The following is an 18,944-nucleotide window of genomic DNA, read 5'->3' on the forward strand; positions in this document are numbered from 1 at the left end:
GGGCCAGCCCTTGCAAACCCTGCCCCACCAGCCAGGTGGCCTCCCGCGCTGCCAATCCCTTTGCCCTGCCCCTCCCCGCCCCTTCCCCCGCCTTCGGCCCAGCCCCCTCCTCCTCAGGTGAGGCAGCCAGGCCTAGCAGGCCCCACGCCGCTGCCTCTGCCTCGGGGCCACCGCTGCTGCGGGGCCACCATGCTCCTGCCCAGGCCTGGAGACTGACCCCAAGAGGGCACTATCTCTCAAGTCCGCCCCCACCTGCCGGACCCCAGGGTAAGCATCGGGGCCCTCCGTTCCAGGCCCAGGGCATGGGTGCCCCCATCCCCACACTACCTAATGTCCACCTCCCAACAGTGGGGTTCCCGGGGACCCCAAGAGTGGGCTCTCAGGCGTCTCTCCAAGGACCTCGGAGCTCCAGCCACCTCTTGCTCAGACTCAGAGATGGGGCCCTGGGTCTCCTCTTCCCTCAGACCCAGGAGTCTGGGTCCCTACACCCCTCCTCCCACATACCCAGGAGTTCTGAGCCCCCAAATCCCTCTTTCCGCAGGACCTAGGAGTTCAGGCCCTCAGGTCTCTCTACTCCCTCAGAGCCAGGAGTTCGGACCCTTGGTCCCCTCCTCCCCCAGACCCAGGCGAGGGGCCCCCAATCCTGCAAATCCAGGTGTCCCCTGGTTGCTGGTCAGACACTGACCCCATCCTTGAACCCAGCCTGATCTGCGTCCGTGATCACGGCGTGCTCTGGCCAGGGCCCAGTCCGTCCAGCCTCCCTGGATGGGCGCCTGGGACTGGGGGCACTGGGGCTGGGCTCGGCTCCCCCAGGCCCTGCCTCTCTGTTCATCTCCCCACAGGTCCCACCCCGGCCCAGGAGGTCAGCCGGGGAATCATTAACAAGAGGCCGTGACATGGCGGAGAAGGAGGGTGAGTCCCTGTTCCTTGAGTCCTGACTTTGGCTCTGCCTGGCGCCCCTCCCTCTGTGCTCTGCTCCCAGCCCTCTGCCCCCTCAGAGCCCCCTCTCTCTGGCACCCCTCCTGGGCCCATCCCCACCCCCTTCTGAAGTCTCTTCCACTTGATTAACTATTAACCAAATTTTCTGTGGGGCTGTGCCACCACCTGCCTTCCTGCTACCCCATATTACCTTCCCGGCTCCTTGCCTCAGTTTCCCCTCACACCCCAGTGATTTCTCAGCTAACCCTGGACATGCCCCTACTTGGAGCTAAGGGGAAGACCAGCTATCCAGGGTACGGACACAGACTCTGGGGCTGAACGCACAGGCCTGTATTCGAATCTGTTCCGCCACTTTTTAGCCGTGTGCTCTTGTACAAGTGACGTCATTTCTCTGGGTTCCATTTCGCCCCCCACCCCACCCCCCGGGTCAAGCAGGAATCCTAAGGCTACCTGCCTAGCTACCCCCAAGGGTTGCCGGGAGCACGGAACCCACACAAGGTACCAGTGCGGGGCGTAGCGCGTGAGACACACGCCGTGAACCAGACCTGTCATGACTGAGGCCGGCCAGCTTGGTGTCCCAGGGACCCAAGACCCCCACCAATTCTAGACATTCCTCCCACCTCTTCGCACTGTGGGCAAAAGAGCAGAGGGAGGACTTTGGACTCGGCAGGGATGGATGAAGAGGGGAGAGAGAGCAGAGAAACCTCTCCAGGAATGATGGGAGCGAGCGCCTGCCTGAGTGGCTGGCCCTGAGGGGCTCTTGGCAGGCCCTGGGGGGCTCCAAACAGCCTGCCTCCCTCTCGACCTCCACCACACTTGGGAGGTAGCTGGAGGGGCTGGAGCAGGGGCCAGTCTTTCCTTCCTGCCCTTTCCAGCGGGGCCTGGCTCCCTCTCTTCTTCCTGGGAGCAGGCTAGCTGGCGTTCAGTTCCAGATGGTAGCACTTTCGAGCTGGGAAGCCCTGGGCAAGCGGCTTACCCTCTCTGGGCCTCAGTGTTCATCTGTGAAGTGGAGCTGGGGTGAATGCACCTTTCACAGGGTGGTGTGAGGATTTCAACGGCATGAGAGTCAGGGGGTGCTGATTGTGTTGGCTGAAATGAGCAGTGCGGATCACTGGCCTCTTGGGCTCTCAGCAGTTAGCAAATCAAGTCCCAAACCATGCGGCTAGGGCCCAGAGCAAACCCAGGCTCCCGGTGGCTCAGGAGGGGGGCACTGTGCCCTTGCTGAGCAGGTGGCTGGCAGAGCCCGGACCCTTAGGGACGATTTTCCTCCTGGAGCTGACTGAAAGGAGTCTCCAGGGGCCAGGCCCATGCGTGAATGAACCAGGGAGAAAAGCAGATCGTGTCCGGAAGGATGGCCAGAGATGGTCTGGGGACAGAGAGAGCTGAGTGGGCTCCAGGGTATCCCCAGGCAGCTGCCTCCGTCCTGTAGCGGAGCCCTGCTGTCGGACCTGGAGCCGGTAGTCAAAGCTGGACCCAGATGCCGAAAGGTTCTGGTGCTGTGCTTACTTGCTGGGTGACCCAGGGTAGGTGACTGCACCTCTCTGGGCCTCCTTTCCTCATCAGCAAACTGGGGATGATGGTAATGATACCTTCCTTATTAACAGCTGGTGCTAGGCTGTAAGGAAGGTGCAGGCCAGGCCTAGGCCAGGGCTGTGAGGGCGCACGAGTCTGAGACAGTTGTGTTAACTTGGAAGTGTGCCCCAGGCAAGGTTCTTGGTGCTCTCTGGGGACTTAGAATTGGAGGAGGTGATACCTGCTGGGTTGGCTCTGGGTGAGTCGGGAATAGGTAGGGGGTGCCTGGCAGAGGGAAGAGCATGGATCGAGGCAGGGGCTGATGAGCTGCCGGGTGTACAGTGGCACGTAGAGAATTCGGGTATTTCCGGAGGAGGTCATGTCGGAAGTTGCGCCGGGAGAGTGATGAGGCGAGCAAGCCGGAAGCAGGTCTCCCAGGACTATTTTTGGTGAAGGGCCGGCTGATGCCCCGGCGGTGCTGGGTCTCTCCACAAGATGGCGCTAGTAGTCATTCTGTGTTTCCCTTCTGACTTGGGTTTTTACAAGTTCTGTGGGTGCTTGTTGGAAGCTCTGTCAGGGGTCTGGTAATGACCCATAAGGCTGTCTGGGAATTTGGGGAAGCATAGGTTCAACTCCCAGATCTCTGACGGCCATGCTTATATCCTAGAAAGGCTGGTATCACGGGGCTGAGGGACTTAGACTCTGTCTTGGGCAACAATGGGGAGTCATGGAAGGTTCTAGGTAACAAAGGGACAGGGTGGATTTGGTGTTTAGGACGATCCTCAAGCTTCCATGTGGAGGCTGGACCAGAGGGGAGGCTGAGCCCCCAGCTTGGGTGGGGCTGGGTGCAGGGAATAAGAGGGTGGACAGGACATCTTCAGAAGGTCTGCAGGCTATGGGGCAGGCAAGCTATGTGGGGGAGGGAGGCGTCCTGCAGATGAGGGACGGTCCTGAGGATGGGGCCTCTGAGATGGAACCTGAGGTCTGGGGGGGGGGGGTGTTGAGGCCAGTATGGGACCTGGGGGTTGTGAAGGACCTAGAGGATCCCAGGGGGAGGCATCTATGAGGCTGCAGGACAGAAGCGGGAAACTGAGGCTGTGGAGGTGTGTGAGACAGACTTGGGAGCAGGGAGCATGAGAGGGAGGCCACATCCCACCCTATGAACGCCAGGTTTCCGGGAGTGGGAAGAGGGTCAGGAGATGGAGAAGGCCCCTCTGGAGAAGTGGCAGGAAAATCAGACGCGTACGGTGTCCCAAAGGCCAAAGGAGAGACTTTCATTCGGGAAGTTGGAGTTGGGGACGCTGAGGGCTGAGACACAAGCTGCTGACTGGGCGGAGTTTCAGAGACAAGGAGCCAAAGATGTCACCTGTGAGAGTTTAGCAGCCAGATGGTGGGGACAGAAGACCAAAGGCGAGGGGGCCCTTAGCATCCTTGAGGAGCAGAGAGCAGCACCTCAGGGAGAAGCCAGGAATTCCGGCAACGCTGCTGCCTCACACCCGGCGTGAGGACACTTCCTGCCTCAGGAAAGACGTGCAGTGAGTGTGCCCCTCACACTTGGAGGACCCAGAGCGAGGACACTTCCTGTCCTACCAGGGGCACCTGCTTTAGGGCTGCCTGAAGCCCCCTGACTCAGAGGGCATGGAATAAAGTCCTTCTCACCTGAAGAGACACGGAGTGGCAATGCCATACACCCCGGCAGACACACCAACGCCTCTGGGCTGAGCTCGGAGTGGCCCAAAGCCCTGACAGGCACCCCTGAAAACAAAAGGACCAGGACTGGCCTAATGGCTGCAGGAGCCAAGACCTCCCACCGGAACCAGGAAGATGGCTGGGGACAGAGCTGGCGGGCGGGCGGGCTGGAGGCCAGGGCTGGCCTGGCCCCCTGCGGCCTCTTTGGAGGGAGGGTGTATTTGTTTTCTCTTGCCCTGGCGTGAACTGCTGGGCTCTCAAATTCTTTTTTTTTTTTTTTTAAAGATTTTATTTATTTATTTGACAGAGAAAGAGACAGCCAGTGAGAGAGGGAACACAGGCAGGGGGAGTAGGAGAGGAAGAAGCAGGCTCCCAGTGGAGGAGCCTGATGTGGGGCTTGATCCCAAAGCGCCAGGATCACGCCTTGAGCCAAAGGCAGACGCTTAACGACTGAGCCACCCAGGCGCCCCTGGGCTCTCAAATTCTTAAGACACCCAGACAATGGCCGTCCCAGGAAGATCCCGGACTATGCCCTGCTCCATTCTGGGTGCTGGTCTGGCCCTGTGCCCACCAGCTGTAGGACCGCGATACAGGTGGGGGAGCTGGGACTCCTGCCACCCTGCCAATGCCCTGCAGAGGCCAGGGGCAGTCGGGCCCAGGGGCACGCCAGGCCCAGCTGAAGCCTCCTGGGACCCCAACATCATTGGCCCTCCCACAATCCCTAGCAAAGGGGTTGGCTTTTAATCCCCAGGGCCCCTGTTGCACTGGGAATAAAAATCCCTTTCCTGTTAGGCCACCCGGCCTCCCTAGCCGGTCCCAGCCTAGGTCCCTGCCTTCCCCAAACTCATGTCATCCTGGCCGTATCAGTGGTCTCTCTCTCGAACAGATAATGCGTATTCTTGCCTCAAGGCCTTTGCCTATGCTGTTCCCTCTGCCCACACCGCTCTTCCTTGAGATCTCTGCATGGCTGGTTTCAGCCTTCAGGTCTCAGCTCAAAGGTCACTTCTTGGGGAAGCCTTCCCTCATCACCCCACAGAAGCCACCTGCTGCCCCGACCGCATTATTTTCTTCATAGACTTTGTCACAATCTGGGAATGATCAAGTTTGTTTACTTGTTTATGTTTTCCCCTCAACCTTACACATATGAGAATGTGAGCCCCACGAGAGCCAGCATCTCATCTGTCTTGGGATGTATCTTCAGAGCCTAGAATGGTGTCAGGAGAGTGGATAGTCAGTAGGACGGTGAATGAACAAAGCTCCTTTTTACCAAGGAGAAAACTAAGGCCCAGAGAGGTGAAGGGTATTGGCCAGAAGCACACAGCTCTAATGACGTAAAAGCATTTGTTGAGAATTTGCTCTTTGCCAGGCGTGGCAAGAGGGAGCACAGCTTCGTGCTTATACGCTTGTTATGGCGTGGCAAGAGGGAGCACAGCTTCGTGCTTATACGCTTGGGCCCCAGCACCCCATGTGCCCTGGGGTCCGGGACTCCACACTGCCTCCTGCGGGCTGAGTCCCCGCGTGCATGTCACTCCACTTCTCTGAGCCTTACTGTTCCCTGTCCGAAAAATGGGAATCCTCCCCCAAAACGAGGACAGTGCTTGGGAGAATAAGCCTGTGATATGAGTTTGGCTACTATGATGTAAGAGAAATTTTAAGTATTGTTTTTAGAGGTGAGTGCTGGGTGGATGCCCATTAAACAGAAAAGAAAGCTGAGGTTCAAAGAGGTGAGGTCACCTGCCCAAGGTCCCAGGTCAGGAAGGGTAAGTCTTCTTTTTTTTATTAAGTGAGGCTGGCAGCTTTTCAAACTTAGGTTCTTAATCTTCAGGGGCATATTTGACCTTGGAGCTGGGTCCTGAGGGAGAGGTCTGGTTTGGGGGGAATGCCCGGGGACAGAGGGGCTGGGACAGCAGAGAGGGATGGAGCAGTGAGAACGTGCCAAACAGCAGGGGATTGAGCTGCCAAGAGGGCTGAGGTCAGGGGTCGCAGCCCCCAAGAAGCTCCAAGAACCTCTGAGAGAGTGAGCAGAAGTGAGAGGTTCAAGAAAAGGAGTTGCAAAGTGCAGCGTCACTGGGGAGGAGAGAGCCCGCAAATGCCAGAAGTGCCAGGAGTGCCAGGAGTGCCTGCGGGGAGGGAGGGGGAGGGTGGCTGCGGACCCGGCCACGCCCCTTCCCAGCTGGAAGCCTGGGGGAGCGGGACACCTGGTGGGCCCCACTGTAGGGGAGGGCGGGCCCTGAGAAACCAGGTCCAGGGCATGGCAGGCTCCGGCGTGCTGTTAGCCCTGGGGGGCAGGGCAGAGCTGGCCCAGTGCCCAGACCCTGCCTTGGTGACGAGGACAGGCCTGGCAGCGGTCCCCGCATGGTGTCTGTTGCAGGTGGCCGGACTGTGCCATGCTGTTCCGGACCCAAGGTGGCAGCTCTTACGGCAGGGACCCTGCTGCTCCTGACAGGCATCGGGGCAGCGTCCTGGGCCATTGGTGAGTGGCCCCTGTGCCTCTCCCCCCCCGCCCACCCCCGCAGCCCTCTTCCTGACTGCCCTCACCTCTGCCTTCTCTGCAGCGACCTTTCTACTCAAGAGTGACCAGGAGCCGCTGTATCCGGGTGAGTAAAGCAGGCCGGGACCCTCGGGGGAGCCCCGGAGGGAACCTGGTGCGAGCTCAAGGAAGGATTTCTGAGTGACTGCGTGAGCATGCGCAGAGATGCGAGTAGTACCTGCACCCTCGTACTGAGCACCTGCTGCGGATCGGCTGCCGTTCTAAGTGCTTCACCTTGTCTCGTGTTTTCCGAACTCTATATACCTTACCCGTTAGTGCCTCATGAAATCAAATTAGGGAGTTGAAAACCACATTTTAAAAAGCACGAAGGAGATTAGAATAGTAAAGACCACAGCTCATCTCTCTCAGCACGGAAAAGTTTTGTGAATCTTTCATTTTGGTTCCCTAAGAGCCGTGCTGTTATTTTCTCCATTTTACAGATGGGGAAACTGAGGCTCAGAGCAATGCAGTGATTTGCTCCAGAAAGCACAAGTTCAGGGCTACATGGTAAAATGTAAAAATATGTTTCTTTACTAGGAGGCATGGTCAGAGCCCACTTGCGAGGCGCTGTATGAATTCAGAGACCCCTTCTTGTTCTCCAGGTGGGGGAGGGGGGGTGCTACTTTTGTGATCCCCATTTACAGATGTGGAAAGTGAGACCAGAGAGGACACACAGCTGGGAGATGGTGAGGCCAGGAATAGCTCTCAGACGGCCCAGCGGAGCTGTGTCTGCAGACAGCTGAGAACGAACGGCCACACTAGTAATAGATGTGGAAACTAAATGTGGAATGAATGGGTGAATTTTCTGGGTGCCAGCCCCCAGCTGCCATTCCGTAGGCCCGTGCAGCAAGAAGAAAGGGGAAGTTGGGTGATGGGATGTATTTTTCACTCCCAGGAGCCTCATCTAATTCCATAAAGGACTCAGCTCATGCTAAGAGAAATGAAAATCCGGACAGAGAAAGCCTACGTCAGCATTGGTCACCATCCCAGCACTTAGCGAGCATTTACAGGGGCCAGGCGTAGGCCTCAGGGCTTTATGGTTTCAATTCATTAAACCCTCACAAAAGCCCATTTTAATATGGGGAGCCCGAGATGCAGAAAGGCCCGGTGGCTGGCTGCACTTTCAGAGCTAGGAAGCGGCCACTCTGGGATCTGAACCCAGGCAGCCGAAATCCGCTCTATGCAGAACCACGACACCCTGCTGTTTCTCGAGAAACCGCCAAGCTATTCACCGTAGGCATGGCTACCATCTGCCGCACCCGCACTGTAACCTTGGACCTGTTATCGTCGCCCCCCCTTTTGCAGATGGGGACACTGAGTCCCAGTGGAGTGAACTGACTTGCCCAAGACCACACACTGAAGAAGTGGCAGGCCAGAGGGATTATGTCCCAGAAGCCACTCCGTAGCTCTCAATGCCACTGAGCTAAAATCTCAACCCCCTGCAGGATCCCGGCTCTTAGGGGGCAGACCCCTCTTCCGCCTTCACCTCGCGCTGCTTCTGGCACTCTCCAGGGTCCAGTCTATGGGCTGTTCTCATGCCCTTGAAGGACCCTCCTGGCCCCACAGTCTTGGCTCATCACCTCTTGCCACTCACACTTAGAAGTAGTTTCTGGGTTCCACTGAGCTCTGGGGCCTCATACCAGTCTTGTTCTGAGTCCCAGCCTCCTTAGCCATAAGCTGCAGGGGGGTGGGCACGGGGGACCAGGAGGGATGATGCGGTGCTTGGCTCTGAGCCACTTGGTATATGTGGCTTTTGGGTCTCACCTTCAGGCATTCCTGCACCCCCAGGGCCCCATGCTCCCTCCACCCCGCGGCCATGCCTGTTGCGTGGGGTAAAATTCTCCTCACACTTGACCTCCGGGGACTTTCAGGAGGGCAGGGGCACTGTGTTTGCTGCCGCAGACGGTGTCCTGCACGTAGTGGGTGCTCAGGAAGTCTTCACCTAATGAACATGCACAAGACAAGTTGCCGAGATGAACTAACTTGTCTTTGGCCTCCAGCTGGAAAGCAACTAGGCCGTGATTCAGACCTTGCTCCGGCCAACGCCAGCCCTCCTGCCCTTCAGTTATACTTGGGTTTTCCAAAAATGGTGGGAAATTGCAAAACAAATGAAAACAACCCCAAAGCTATATCCCCACCTAATTTTTCTGGGATTTTCACACCTCTAAATCTATCAGACAATTCAGTAAGCAAAACCAGATGACCCAGACACATTTTTTTTTTTTTGCAAATAATGCCAACAAGAATAAAGAGCTGAAAAGTGAGAAACAGTGGCACAGAACGTGGCTTTAAAAATAATCGGAGGGGGCATTTGATATTCCCCCCCCCAACACCTATCCATACAGCGATCCCTTTTTCCCTAAAACCTCACGCTATCTGGACCATTTGGAAGCTCTTCACCCCCAGCTGGTGTTTCAAACCCCAAGTCTGGGTCTTGGAACTCGGGGTGGTGGGTGCCATCAGCAGAGGCGCCAGGCCTCGCCTGCCCCCACCTCAGAGCAGGAGGCCGCGATTAAGGCAAGGCAGCTAGGAAGCAATCAGTGCCAGCTGTGGGTAAGGAAGTCACTGGAAAAGCTTGTCTGGGGCAACATGCAGAGCTGGGGGTTTGGAGTCGTGCGGGCCTGAATGCAAGTCTCTGCTGCTCACTCACCTGGGTGAGGCACCTCGCCTCTCCCAGCTTCAGCCTCCTCCTCTGATCAGAACGGGGGTGATCTTTGTGGCCTTGGGGTGGTGTGGCGAGGCCCTGCAGTTGGTGGGCAGGGGGAACACAGTGCTGGGCACACACAGGTTCTCAGCAGACGGAGTTCTCTAGAACTGGGTCTAGAACGCCTGTCTCCCTTGTTGGGATCAGGGGGCTAGGGGAAGACCCCTCAGCTTGGGTGAGGCCAAATTGAGTTTGCCCCAGATCTGGTTTTCTAGAAGGTGCTCTGGGGCGCCAACAGTGCAGTAGGGTCAGGAGAATAGGACCACGGGCGTCACAGCTGGGCTTTCCCCAGACCTGCTCCCCCTGCCCCCTGTTCCATCCTGGTCAACGGCGGCTGCATCGTGCTTCTGCAGCTCAGCCCAAACACCTCGGAGTTGTCCTTGACCCCTCTCTCTCCTTCACAGCCACATCCAGTCTGTGAGCAAACCCTGTTGGCTTGACCCACAAAATCTCTCCAGAATCTAAACTCTTCTCCCCCACTCTCCCAGCCCGGGCCTGGCCTCCATCTTCCCCAGCCTGGACTCCCTCCCTGGGCTCCCTGCTCCTGTGGCGCCCCCTGCAGTCTGCCCCTGGCCCGCAGCCAGAGGGAGCCTGTGAACCCCTGAGTCAGGTCCGGGCGCTGCTGGCTCAGAGCCTCCCCTGGCTGCACCTCCCTCCTGGGAGAAGCGAAGTCCTCCGCGGACCTGGCCTACCTCCCAGGTCTCTGCCTCTTGCTCACTCTGCTCCAGCCTCCTTGCCGTTCCTCCCCCACCCCCGCCCCCACCAGGGGGGGATCTCTGCACTTGAAGTTCCTGCGGCCTAGTTCTCTGTTCCCTCACCTCCCTTCACGACTCTCTCCCCTCCTTCAGATCTATGTTCACACCCCATCTTCTCCGCGAAGCTTTCCCTGCCCGCCTGTGGGAAATGGCAAGTTCTCCCCAGGCGCCAGGATGCCCCTGCCTCAGTCAAGCTACATTTGTCTCCCTGGCTCCTTATTTTGTGACACACCATCTATTTTGCTTACTTGTCCCTTTCCTTACCCATCTCACCTGCTGGTCCTGGAGCTCCACAGAGCAGGGCTTTTCTCTGATTTGCTTATAGTTGTGGCAATTTGTTTCATTGCCCAAAATAGAGCCTAGCACATCCTGAGTGGTAAATGGAAATAAATATGCCTGAGGGCTGTGACTGGCTTAGGTGTGGAAGCGGGTCCTCTGGCCATGCGTGGGGAGTAGCCCGGGAGGGGCTAAGAGGACGGTCAGTTCTTAACACAACCAGCCCCAGACACAAGGATTCCCTCGCACGTTCTCTCTAGCCTTCCTGTATCTCTACCCCACCTCTTCTCGCAGTTGGTGATGATGTGTTTGGTTGAGTGACTTTTTTATGGCTGTCTATCTCCCCCAATCCTAGATTTTGGCTTGGTGAGGGCACTGCCCAGGGCTGTCTTGGTCATCTTTATGCCTCCAGCATCACCCCCTACAGGGCTGGGTATGGAGTAGACATCTAGTTAATGCTTGTTATCAGGTGAATGAATGAATTGAGTGAGTCAATGAATGAATGAATGAATACCACATGCTCAGCTTGGAGAATTGCATTTTAGTATATTCAAGGCTTGGACAAGTCCTGCAAAAAAAGATGGCTCTCTCTTTTTTTCTTTTCTTTTCTTTTCTTTTCTTTTCTTTTCTTTTCTTTTCTTTTCCTTTCTTCTCTTTCTTTTTTCCTTTCCTTTTCTTTCTTTCTTTCTTTCTTTCTTTCTTTCTTTCTTTCTTTCTTTCTTTCTTTCTTTCTTTCTTTTTAGAAGACTATAGGGTATCTAAATATTTTGGCCATCTGAAGTGTTAGTCAAGGGCCTTCGGGTGGCAGAAGACAAAAGGAGAAAATAAGAAAACTGGTTAAACAAAAAGGGAAACGATTCACTTATTATCCAACAGTTCTGGGGGTCTTTCAGGCCTGGCTCCATCAAGGGGCAGACATCTCTTGGCTTTCCTCCACATTGGCTTATTTTTCCCCACATGGGGGCAAAGACGGCCCCCAGCAGCTCCAGCCTCACAGGCCATTGTCTCGGGAACGTGGTTGAAACCACTTCCCTCTTCCCCGACATCTGATGTCCGAGTGGAGGTCCAGACGTGCGGTGCCTGCGCAGCCAGCTTAGGCAGCAAGGAGGTGACAGCAAGGTCCCCGGGGTTCCCCGCCCACAGGTGCACCCCAAGCTCCTATCAGCTCCCACAGAGACTCAGACCTGGAGCTCCTCGGGGCTGGGCCAGGGGGCGCGGTGGGGAGGTGACCCAGGCGGCTATCCTGTCGCCCTGCAGTACAGGTCAGCCCGGCCGATGCCCGGCTCATGGTGTTCGACGACACGGAGGGCACATGGCGGCTGCTGTGCTCCTCGCGCTCCAACGCCAGGGTGGCGGGCCTGGGCTGCGAGGAGATGGGCTTCCTCAGGTACTGGGCAGCCCTGGGGGTGGCGGGTACTGGTGGCGAGGGGCGGGGTGGGAGGAGCAGGCCTGACCCCTGCCTGCCCAGGGCCCTGGGCCACTCGGAGCTGGACGTGCGGACAGCGGGCGCCAACGGCACGTCGGGCTTCTTCTGCGTGGACGAGGGGAGGCTGCCGCTGGCCCAGAGGCTGCTCGAGGTCATCTCTGTGTGGTGAGGAGGGCCGTGGGGCTGGGGCGCCAGCCTGCCCACCCTCGGGGGCCCTTTCTCCTGTCTTAACTGGCCTCCCCTTTTGTTTCTGTCTCTGCCCCTGTCTTTCTGTCACAGTGACTGTCCCAGGGGCCGTTTCCTGGCTACTGTCTGCCAAGGTGAGACCCTGAAACTCGGAACCTTCTCCCTGAGACCCTCCAGGGCAGGGCCATGTCCCATCAGATCCCCTCTCCAAACACACACACCCGCCAAATCCTCTTACCCTACAAGGGCAGAGCTCTGTGTGTCCTCTCCCAGGGTGGTATCACCATGTCCCCATAGGGTCCCAGGGATGGGACTATGTGTCTCCTCACTTCCCTAGGATGGGCCCATGTTCCTGCAGAGCCCTCAGGTCAGGGTCTCCTCCCATCAGACACCCCCCACCCCCGGCCATATCTTGTTAGATCCTATGAGGATGGAGCTGTGTCCTCTGACTCCCCCAGGGTGACAGGTCCATGTTCCCTTAGTCCCCCAAAGCAGGGCCATGTTCCTATAGGTCCCTAAGGATAGGGCTGTGTCCTGAAGTTTCCAGGCCCCCCTGTTGCCCCTGACTCTGCCTCTCCTGCAGATTGTGGCCGTAGGAAGCTACCTGTGGACCGCATCGTGGGAGGCCAAGACACCAGCCTGGGCAGGTGGCCATGGCAAGTCAGTCTTCGTTACGATGGAGCACACCTCTGTGGAGGGTCCCTGCTCTCCGGAGACTGGGTGCTGACAGCAGCCCACTGCTTCCCTGAGTGAGTGTCCCCCACAGCCCTGAGCGGGAGAGGCAGGGGAAAGGCGAGGTGAGAGAGGCTGCGCCCGGGGACGCTGCCACCCTCCTCTCCTATTCCCCGGTAGGCGGAACCGGGTTCTGTCTCGATGGCGAGTGTTTGCTGGCGCTGTGGCCCAGGTCTCACCCCATGGCCTGCAGCTGGGGGTGCAGGCAGTAGTCTACCACGGGGGCTATCTCCCCTTTCGAGACCCCAACAGTGAGGAAAACAGCAATGATATCGCCCTGGTCCACCTGTCCAGTGCCCTGCCCCTCACAGGTAAGCCTGGGGGCTGAGCCTTGGCCTGGGGACGCCAGAGGCCGGGAGGACAGAGGACAGAGCCATAGGAATCCATGGTGATAGGGAAAACGATCTCGAGGGGAGTTAAACATGGAGTTAGCATTTGCCCCAGCAGTTCCACCCCGGGCTACGTGCCCAGAGGAAAGGAAAACGGGTGCACACAAAATCTTAGACACAGCTGTTCACGGCAGCTCTATTCACGACAGTCAAAAGATAGAAGCAGCCCCGATGTTTATTTGACAAGTGGATAGACAGAATGCAGTAGATCCATAAAGAGAGTAATATGGGGCCATAAGAAGGAGTTTTGGAGCACTGACGCATGATACGCAACGGATCACCCTGAAAACATTGTGCTGAGCAAAGACGTCAGACACAAGAGGCCACTATATGATTCCAGTTATATGAAATGTCCAGAAAAGGCAGAGCTGGAGAGAGAGAAAGTAGATTAGTGGCTGCCAGGGGTAGCGGTGGTGTGAGGTAGGGGCGAGGAGGGGGACAGGGAGATTCGGAGGTGACATGGAGCGAATACAGGATTTCTTTTCGGGGGTGATCAAATGTTCCCAAATCGATGGTGGCAATGGGGGCACCTTCCTGTCGCCAGGCGTGCCACTAAACCCTCTCTGCAAGCCCCCTAAAAGCCATTGACTTGTCTGCTCGAAGGGAGTGAACTGTATGGTGTGTGGATTATGTCTCGGAAAAGCTGTTACCAAAAAATACAGTTAGTGCAAATGAAGAAAGCTTTTAAAAATCTATGAATGAACCCGAGAGGGAATTAGAAGTTATTCCCTCCGCAGTTTTCAGGAGCATTTCCTCGCTCTCTGGGAGAAAGACTCCCTTGGGGGCTAGGATGTCTTCAGGGCTTTTCCACCGCAGGGCGGTGGACTGAGAGCCAGCTCTCAGCAGGCCACAGCGTGACAAAAGTATTAATAAAAACAATGCTGATGAAGTCACAGTCGTGGATGATGACGAGCCTTCGGCAGGCAACAGGAGAACGTGAATGAAATAGTAGAATTAAATACTATCCCGGTGATGATGTCATAGCGCCAACACTCGCACTTCACCTCCTGTGTGCCGGGCCCTGTTCTCAGCAGGCTGGGGAGCCTGCACGCATTTAGCCCCCACAGCAGCCCTGGGAGGGTGGATCCTCTTAGGATCCTGTTTTCCCACATGGAGGAGGTCCCCACGCAGAGAAGGTAAATGTGGCTCCAAAGTCCCGAGGCTGGAAAATGGCAGAGGTTTGGGTCGAGGCCGCCTGGCACGGGAATCTGTGTGTAACCCCCTGGCTTTGCTGCCGGGACCATTCTGTAGCTTGCATTCTACTTCTTTTTATGGTTATTTTCTGTGTTCCTGGTTTTCCATCAAAGGGGATGATACACATTTTTCTTTAAAGTGAAACAAACCCTTGTCTTTAGGGAGGGTTACAAACCGTGATATAGAGAAGGGTCCATGGAAGGACAGGAGGATGGGGTGGGAGCCGCTTGGCCGGGAGACACATGGCTGAGGAGGTAAGAGCACAGGATTTGGAATCAGATTCAGGTGCTTACCAGCTATGTGATCTTGGCTTCACCTCTCCGTGCCTCAGTTTCCCTGATCCATTAAATGACTTCTTAGGGTTATCAAGACGATTAAAAGGGTAATATGAGGGGTATCTGGGTGGCTCAGTCAGTTAAGCATTTGCCTTTAGCTCAGGTCATGATCCTGGGGTCCTGGGATGGAGCCTCATGTCAGGCTCCCCGCTGAGAAGGGAGCCTGCTTCTCCCTCTGCTCCCCCTCCGGCTCAAGCTCGCTCTCTCTTGCTTTCTCTCAAATAAATTAATGACGTCTTTAAAAAAGAAAGGTAATCTGAGTAAAGAGCTTAGAGCAATGCCAGCACACAGTGAGCACTCAGTTAACACAAACAGTCATTGCTGTTGTTGTTGTTTATTACTATTACTAGTTATGGGAGCATTTCCTATTTGCCAAGTGTGCTGCTCAGGGCGTCACCAGTTTCTCACCACAACTTCTGAGGGAAACAATTATCCTGTCCATTTTATATCTGAGAGCTCTGACGCTTAGGCCCATGAAGTCGCCAGCAGGCAGGCAGTAGACAGAGCTGTCAGGACTGTGGTGTGGGTTGTGCACTGCACAAGGACGTCACATCTTAGGGGCGCCACTGTTGTTGGTGTAGGCCTGTGTATCTATTACAATGATCTTCTGGCAGATGGGAGTCAAGTATCTAAAGACAGGGATGCATTTTTCTATTTCTCCCAAGGGTGCCTTCTAGGCGGGGGGTGGCCTGTGGGCCACGGTTAAGTACGCGGGCTTGGGAACCAGGCCAACCTGGGTTCAAATTCTAGCTCTATTATTGCCCCGTTACGAGACCTTGGACAAGTGACTCGGCTTCATCTCCCTCCTCTGTAAAGGGCTAATAGTAGCCCCTTGCTCTCTGGACTGCCAGGAATTGGGAGGAACCGAGGCAGGAAGTCATCTAGTGCCTGGTGCGCTCTCAGGGGACAGCAGCTCCTGCTGTGGTTATTTGAAAAGAGCAGAGGAGAGGGTGTGCCGGGACCCTTGAGGCCACTGGACAGAGGCTTTGTTCCAGGCGGGCCAGGCCAGCAGAGGCTGGACCGCCTGGTCTCTCTCACAGAATACATCCAGCCCGTGTGCCTCCCAGCCGCCGGCCAGGCCCTGGTGGACGGCAAGATCTGTACCGTAACTGGCTGGGGCAACACGCAGTACTACGGTGAGTCCTGTCTTCTGCCTGCAGAGCCGCCGTGAGGGAGACGGAGCTGGGCTGGGGAAAGGCAATCTGGCTGGAAAGGCAAATGCTTCTTGGTCCTGGGGCCCAGGGCCGCTGAAGAGCCTGGGGGGGGGGGGACAGCAGGAGGGAAGGGGGCTGCGCCCATTCCCCAGCCTCTGCCAGCCTTGCCCGCACACCCCCAGGCCAACAGGCTGGGGTACTCCAGGAGGCCCGAGTCCCCATAATCAGCAATGAGGTCTGCAACGGCCCCGACTTCTACGCGAACCAGATCAAGCCCAAGATGTTCTGTGCCGGCTACCCTGAGGGCGGCATTGATGCCTGCCAGGTGAGGGACTGGGTGGGGCGGCCCGGAGCCCCTGCCACTCCAGGGATGGGAACACAGGGCTGTGGGTGGCTGGGCTCCCTATTTCAGGGCCAGAGCTCTGTGACCACAGCCCCTAGCTACCCAAGAGGGCCTCCCGGATGACCTCTTGGCCTCCAGCCAGGCCTCCCCTCTCCCACCAGGGTGACAGTGGTGGCCCCTTCGTGTGTGAGGACAGCATCTCTCGGACGCCTCGTTGGCGGCTGTGTGGCATTGTGAGCTGGGGCACTGGCTGTGCCCTGGCCCAGAAGCCAGGTGTCTACACCAAAGTCAGTGACTTCCGGGAGTGGATCTTCCAGGCCATAAAGGTGAACGTCAGGCCCAGATGGGAGCCAGAGGGCGAGAGGGTTTGGGACTCTTAATGGGGAAAGGGGAGGAGGCAGGGGTTTTCTGGAAAACTGTGCTCAGGCTAGAAATGGTGCCCTAGGGGACAGATGGATTTCCAAGGGCTTGTGCGGAGGGGAGGTTAGCTGTGGGACTGGGGAAGCCTCTCAGACCTCAGAAGCCCCCAGTTGTCTTTCTCCAGACTCACTCCGAAGCCAGCGGCATGGTGACCCAGCTCTGACCTGTGGCTTCTCCTTGATGCGCACGCCTCCAGGGCCCAAGTTCACCCACGTGGCTCCAGCCCCACCTGCTGGGGTTCACCCTGGGCCCGGAATGGGACGTTTTTCTTCTTGGGCTGAGCCCACAGGTCCAAGGATACCCTTCCTCCAGGCTCCTCTCTTCCACAGTGGCGGGCCCACTCAGCCCTGGGACCACCCGAGCCTCACCCTCCTGACCCCCATGTAAATATTGTTCTGCCATCTGGGGACCCCCATCTAGATGCCCGTGATGACAGGATGCTCTTTAAATAATAAAGATGGTTTTGATTAACATGGCCTCTGAGTTTGCAAGTGTAAACAGCAATGAGGACGTTTGTCGGGGAGGGAAGAGAGAAATTAGGGACTGGCACAAATCAGGCAGGGAGCATTATCCTCCAATTCCCACTGGCTTAAGAGAAAAAAAAATTAATTGGTTCACTTAACTGAAAATGCCCTGGAGCAAGCGGCTTCAGGTTCTGCTGGATCCAGCTGCTCAAATATTTTTCATCAGAACTGCCTCATTTCCTCTCCAAAATCTGGTTTTGTATAGAGAAAAGCTTTATTTGCAAGAAGCCTCCCCTACGCCCCTACAACCAGAGACAGAGATGTCTCCTACCCACCCAAACACTAGGCTGATATGCCATGGACCACTTAGCAGCCCCAGTGGAAAGGAAATGCTTTTCTCCCAATAGCTATAGCAAGAAAGGCCCAGGCCTGGCTCTCACTGGACAGTTTTGGGTCATATGCTCATCCCTCATCAAATCACTGTTCACGTGATGCATGGAGTCAGGGGGTTGACCCTCAAGAACTATATGACTTCAGTGTAGGGGGTTCCCCAAAGGAATATGGAGTGTTTTTTCTAAAAAAAAAAAAAAAAGGGATGTAGATGCCCACTGGGGGGAAAAAGACATTCACCATAGGCCAACACAAGAAACCAGGCTCTGTAGGGTGGAGACAGGAGTGCTAGACCCCGTGAGCAGAGCCTGAGACCCCTGCCCCTTCCTTTATCTGGGCTGGAGGTTGGGTCCCAGCTTCCCCTGGGACCCACTCTGTTCCCTAGAGTATCTGCAGATCTCATAGAGGCTTGATGGCCACGGGGGGTGGGGGGGGGGTGTGGGGGGTGTTTCCTGTGTTTGCCACCAGGGGGTGCTGCTGCCCCTGAACTGGGAGAAATTAAGCATTTTCTGCCCTAATACTCCACTTGTTGCTGAAAATCAGCTGGTCTGCAGGAAAATGCTCACGGAAGCCTGGTTCCCATGACTTCCAGTGACAAACATTATAATGTGCTGCCCCTCAGCTGCATGCACCCAAGCAATTTCCTAAAACAGAGACACAGGAAAGTGCCTTCAAATAACAGACCGTTTGGAAGATGCTCCAAGCATCACTCCCTGGATACCAAACCCTTAGTGTGGCTGATCCCCAACACTGCTTTGTCCTTCAGGAGCCACCCCCCCCCCCCCCACACACACACAACTGCCCAGTCTCATTCAAGCTCCAGGCAGGTTTTCCAAGTGTCTGCACATGGCTGCACGGCCCGACCCATCCTATCTGAGACGTTCATTTGAGACTTGGCTCACACTTTGTTTCGTTAGAATTTTGGAATTAGCTGAAAAATGAACGGTGCCTGTGTTTTATGAAGCTCAGGGGTTCTGAGAGAACACAGCCCCACGGTGGGGGTCCCGAGCAGATACAACCATGTCCTGGAGAGCCTAAGGGGACACAGCTTACCCTGGCAGGAGAGGGCTGGTCTGAGCAGACCTGACCCAGCTCTGCAGGGGACAAAAGAGGGCAATGGCCTGCCCTGGGGGACCTGAGAGGAGGTGGCCCTGTTCTAGGGGACCTAGTGCGTTAAAAGCCAATAACAGGTCTACCGGAAACAGGTCGACCAGGTGGCCACTCTGGTATCTGCCACCATTATTGCTCCCTTGGAGGCAGGGAGGCAGTTAGAGGGATCATGATTCACTCAACGGTCATCTATCAGCTTCCTGTGTTTGCCAGGGGTCTGTGAGCCTCAGTTTCTCCTCCTGCCTCCACCAGTCTTGTGCTCCCCCCACCCCCAAGAAGCCACTATTAGAACCATGATGACAATACAGGGTTATCGTCATGTTCTGCGGGGGTCTTGATCTTCAGAAAAGTTGACCCTCCAAACTCAACTTCCGTGTCACTGGCACGCATCTCCAA

General features: G+C 56.4%; 1 protein-coding gene across 6 annotated transcripts; it reads left to right on the top strand.

The window, feature by feature from the left end:
* Nucleotides 1-94: 94 nt before the first annotated feature.
* HPN (hepsin) lies at nucleotides 95-17,055 on the top strand. 6 transcript variants are annotated; one of them, XM_026484448.4, is made up of 13 exons: nucleotides 95-267; nucleotides 843-912; nucleotides 6,512-6,613; nucleotides 6,696-6,737; nucleotides 11,663-11,792; nucleotides 11,874-11,996; nucleotides 12,111-12,151; nucleotides 12,601-12,766; nucleotides 12,870-13,060; nucleotides 15,708-15,803; nucleotides 16,004-16,146; nucleotides 16,326-16,490; nucleotides 16,709-17,055. In XM_026484448.4, the coding sequence occupies exons 2-13, from the start codon at nucleotides 897-899 to the stop codon at nucleotides 16,745-16,747; spliced, it is 1,254 nt and encodes a 417-aa protein (XP_026340233.1). In that variant the 5' UTR covers nucleotides 95-267; nucleotides 843-896; the 3' UTR covers nucleotides 16,748-17,055. The 6 variants fall into 6 exon arrangements, with proteins under 6 accessions (XP_026340233.1, XP_044234814.1, XP_057170322.1 ...); XM_044378879.2 differs by having other exon boundaries at nucleotides 98-267; nucleotides 15,663-15,803; nucleotides 16,695-17,055; XM_026484446.3 differs by having other exon boundaries at nucleotides 99-267; nucleotides 15,663-15,803.
* The last annotated feature ends 1,889 nt before the right edge of the window (nucleotides 17,056-18,944 follow it).

Source organism: Ursus arctos, unplaced genomic scaffold (assembly GCF_023065955.2).
Source record: "Ursus arctos isolate Adak ecotype North America unplaced genomic scaffold, UrsArc2.0 scaffold_19, whole genome shotgun sequence".
NCBI classification, from domain to species: Eukaryota; Metazoa; Chordata; class Mammalia; order Carnivora; family Ursidae; genus Ursus; species Ursus arctos.

What these genes read in the sequence shown, in the direction of transcription:
- HPN (XM_057314339.1), top strand. An exon ending in CAGTGCCCTGCCCCTCACAG is followed by an intron (nt 13,061 to 15,662) that starts GTAAGCCTGGGG and finishes GCTTTGTTCCAG; the next exon opens with GCGGGCCAGGCCAGCAGAGG. An exon ending in GCGGCATTGATGCCTGCCAG is followed by an intron (nt 16,147 to 16,325) that starts GTGAGGGACTGG and finishes CTCTCCCACCAG; the next exon opens with GGTGACAGTGGTGGCCCCTT.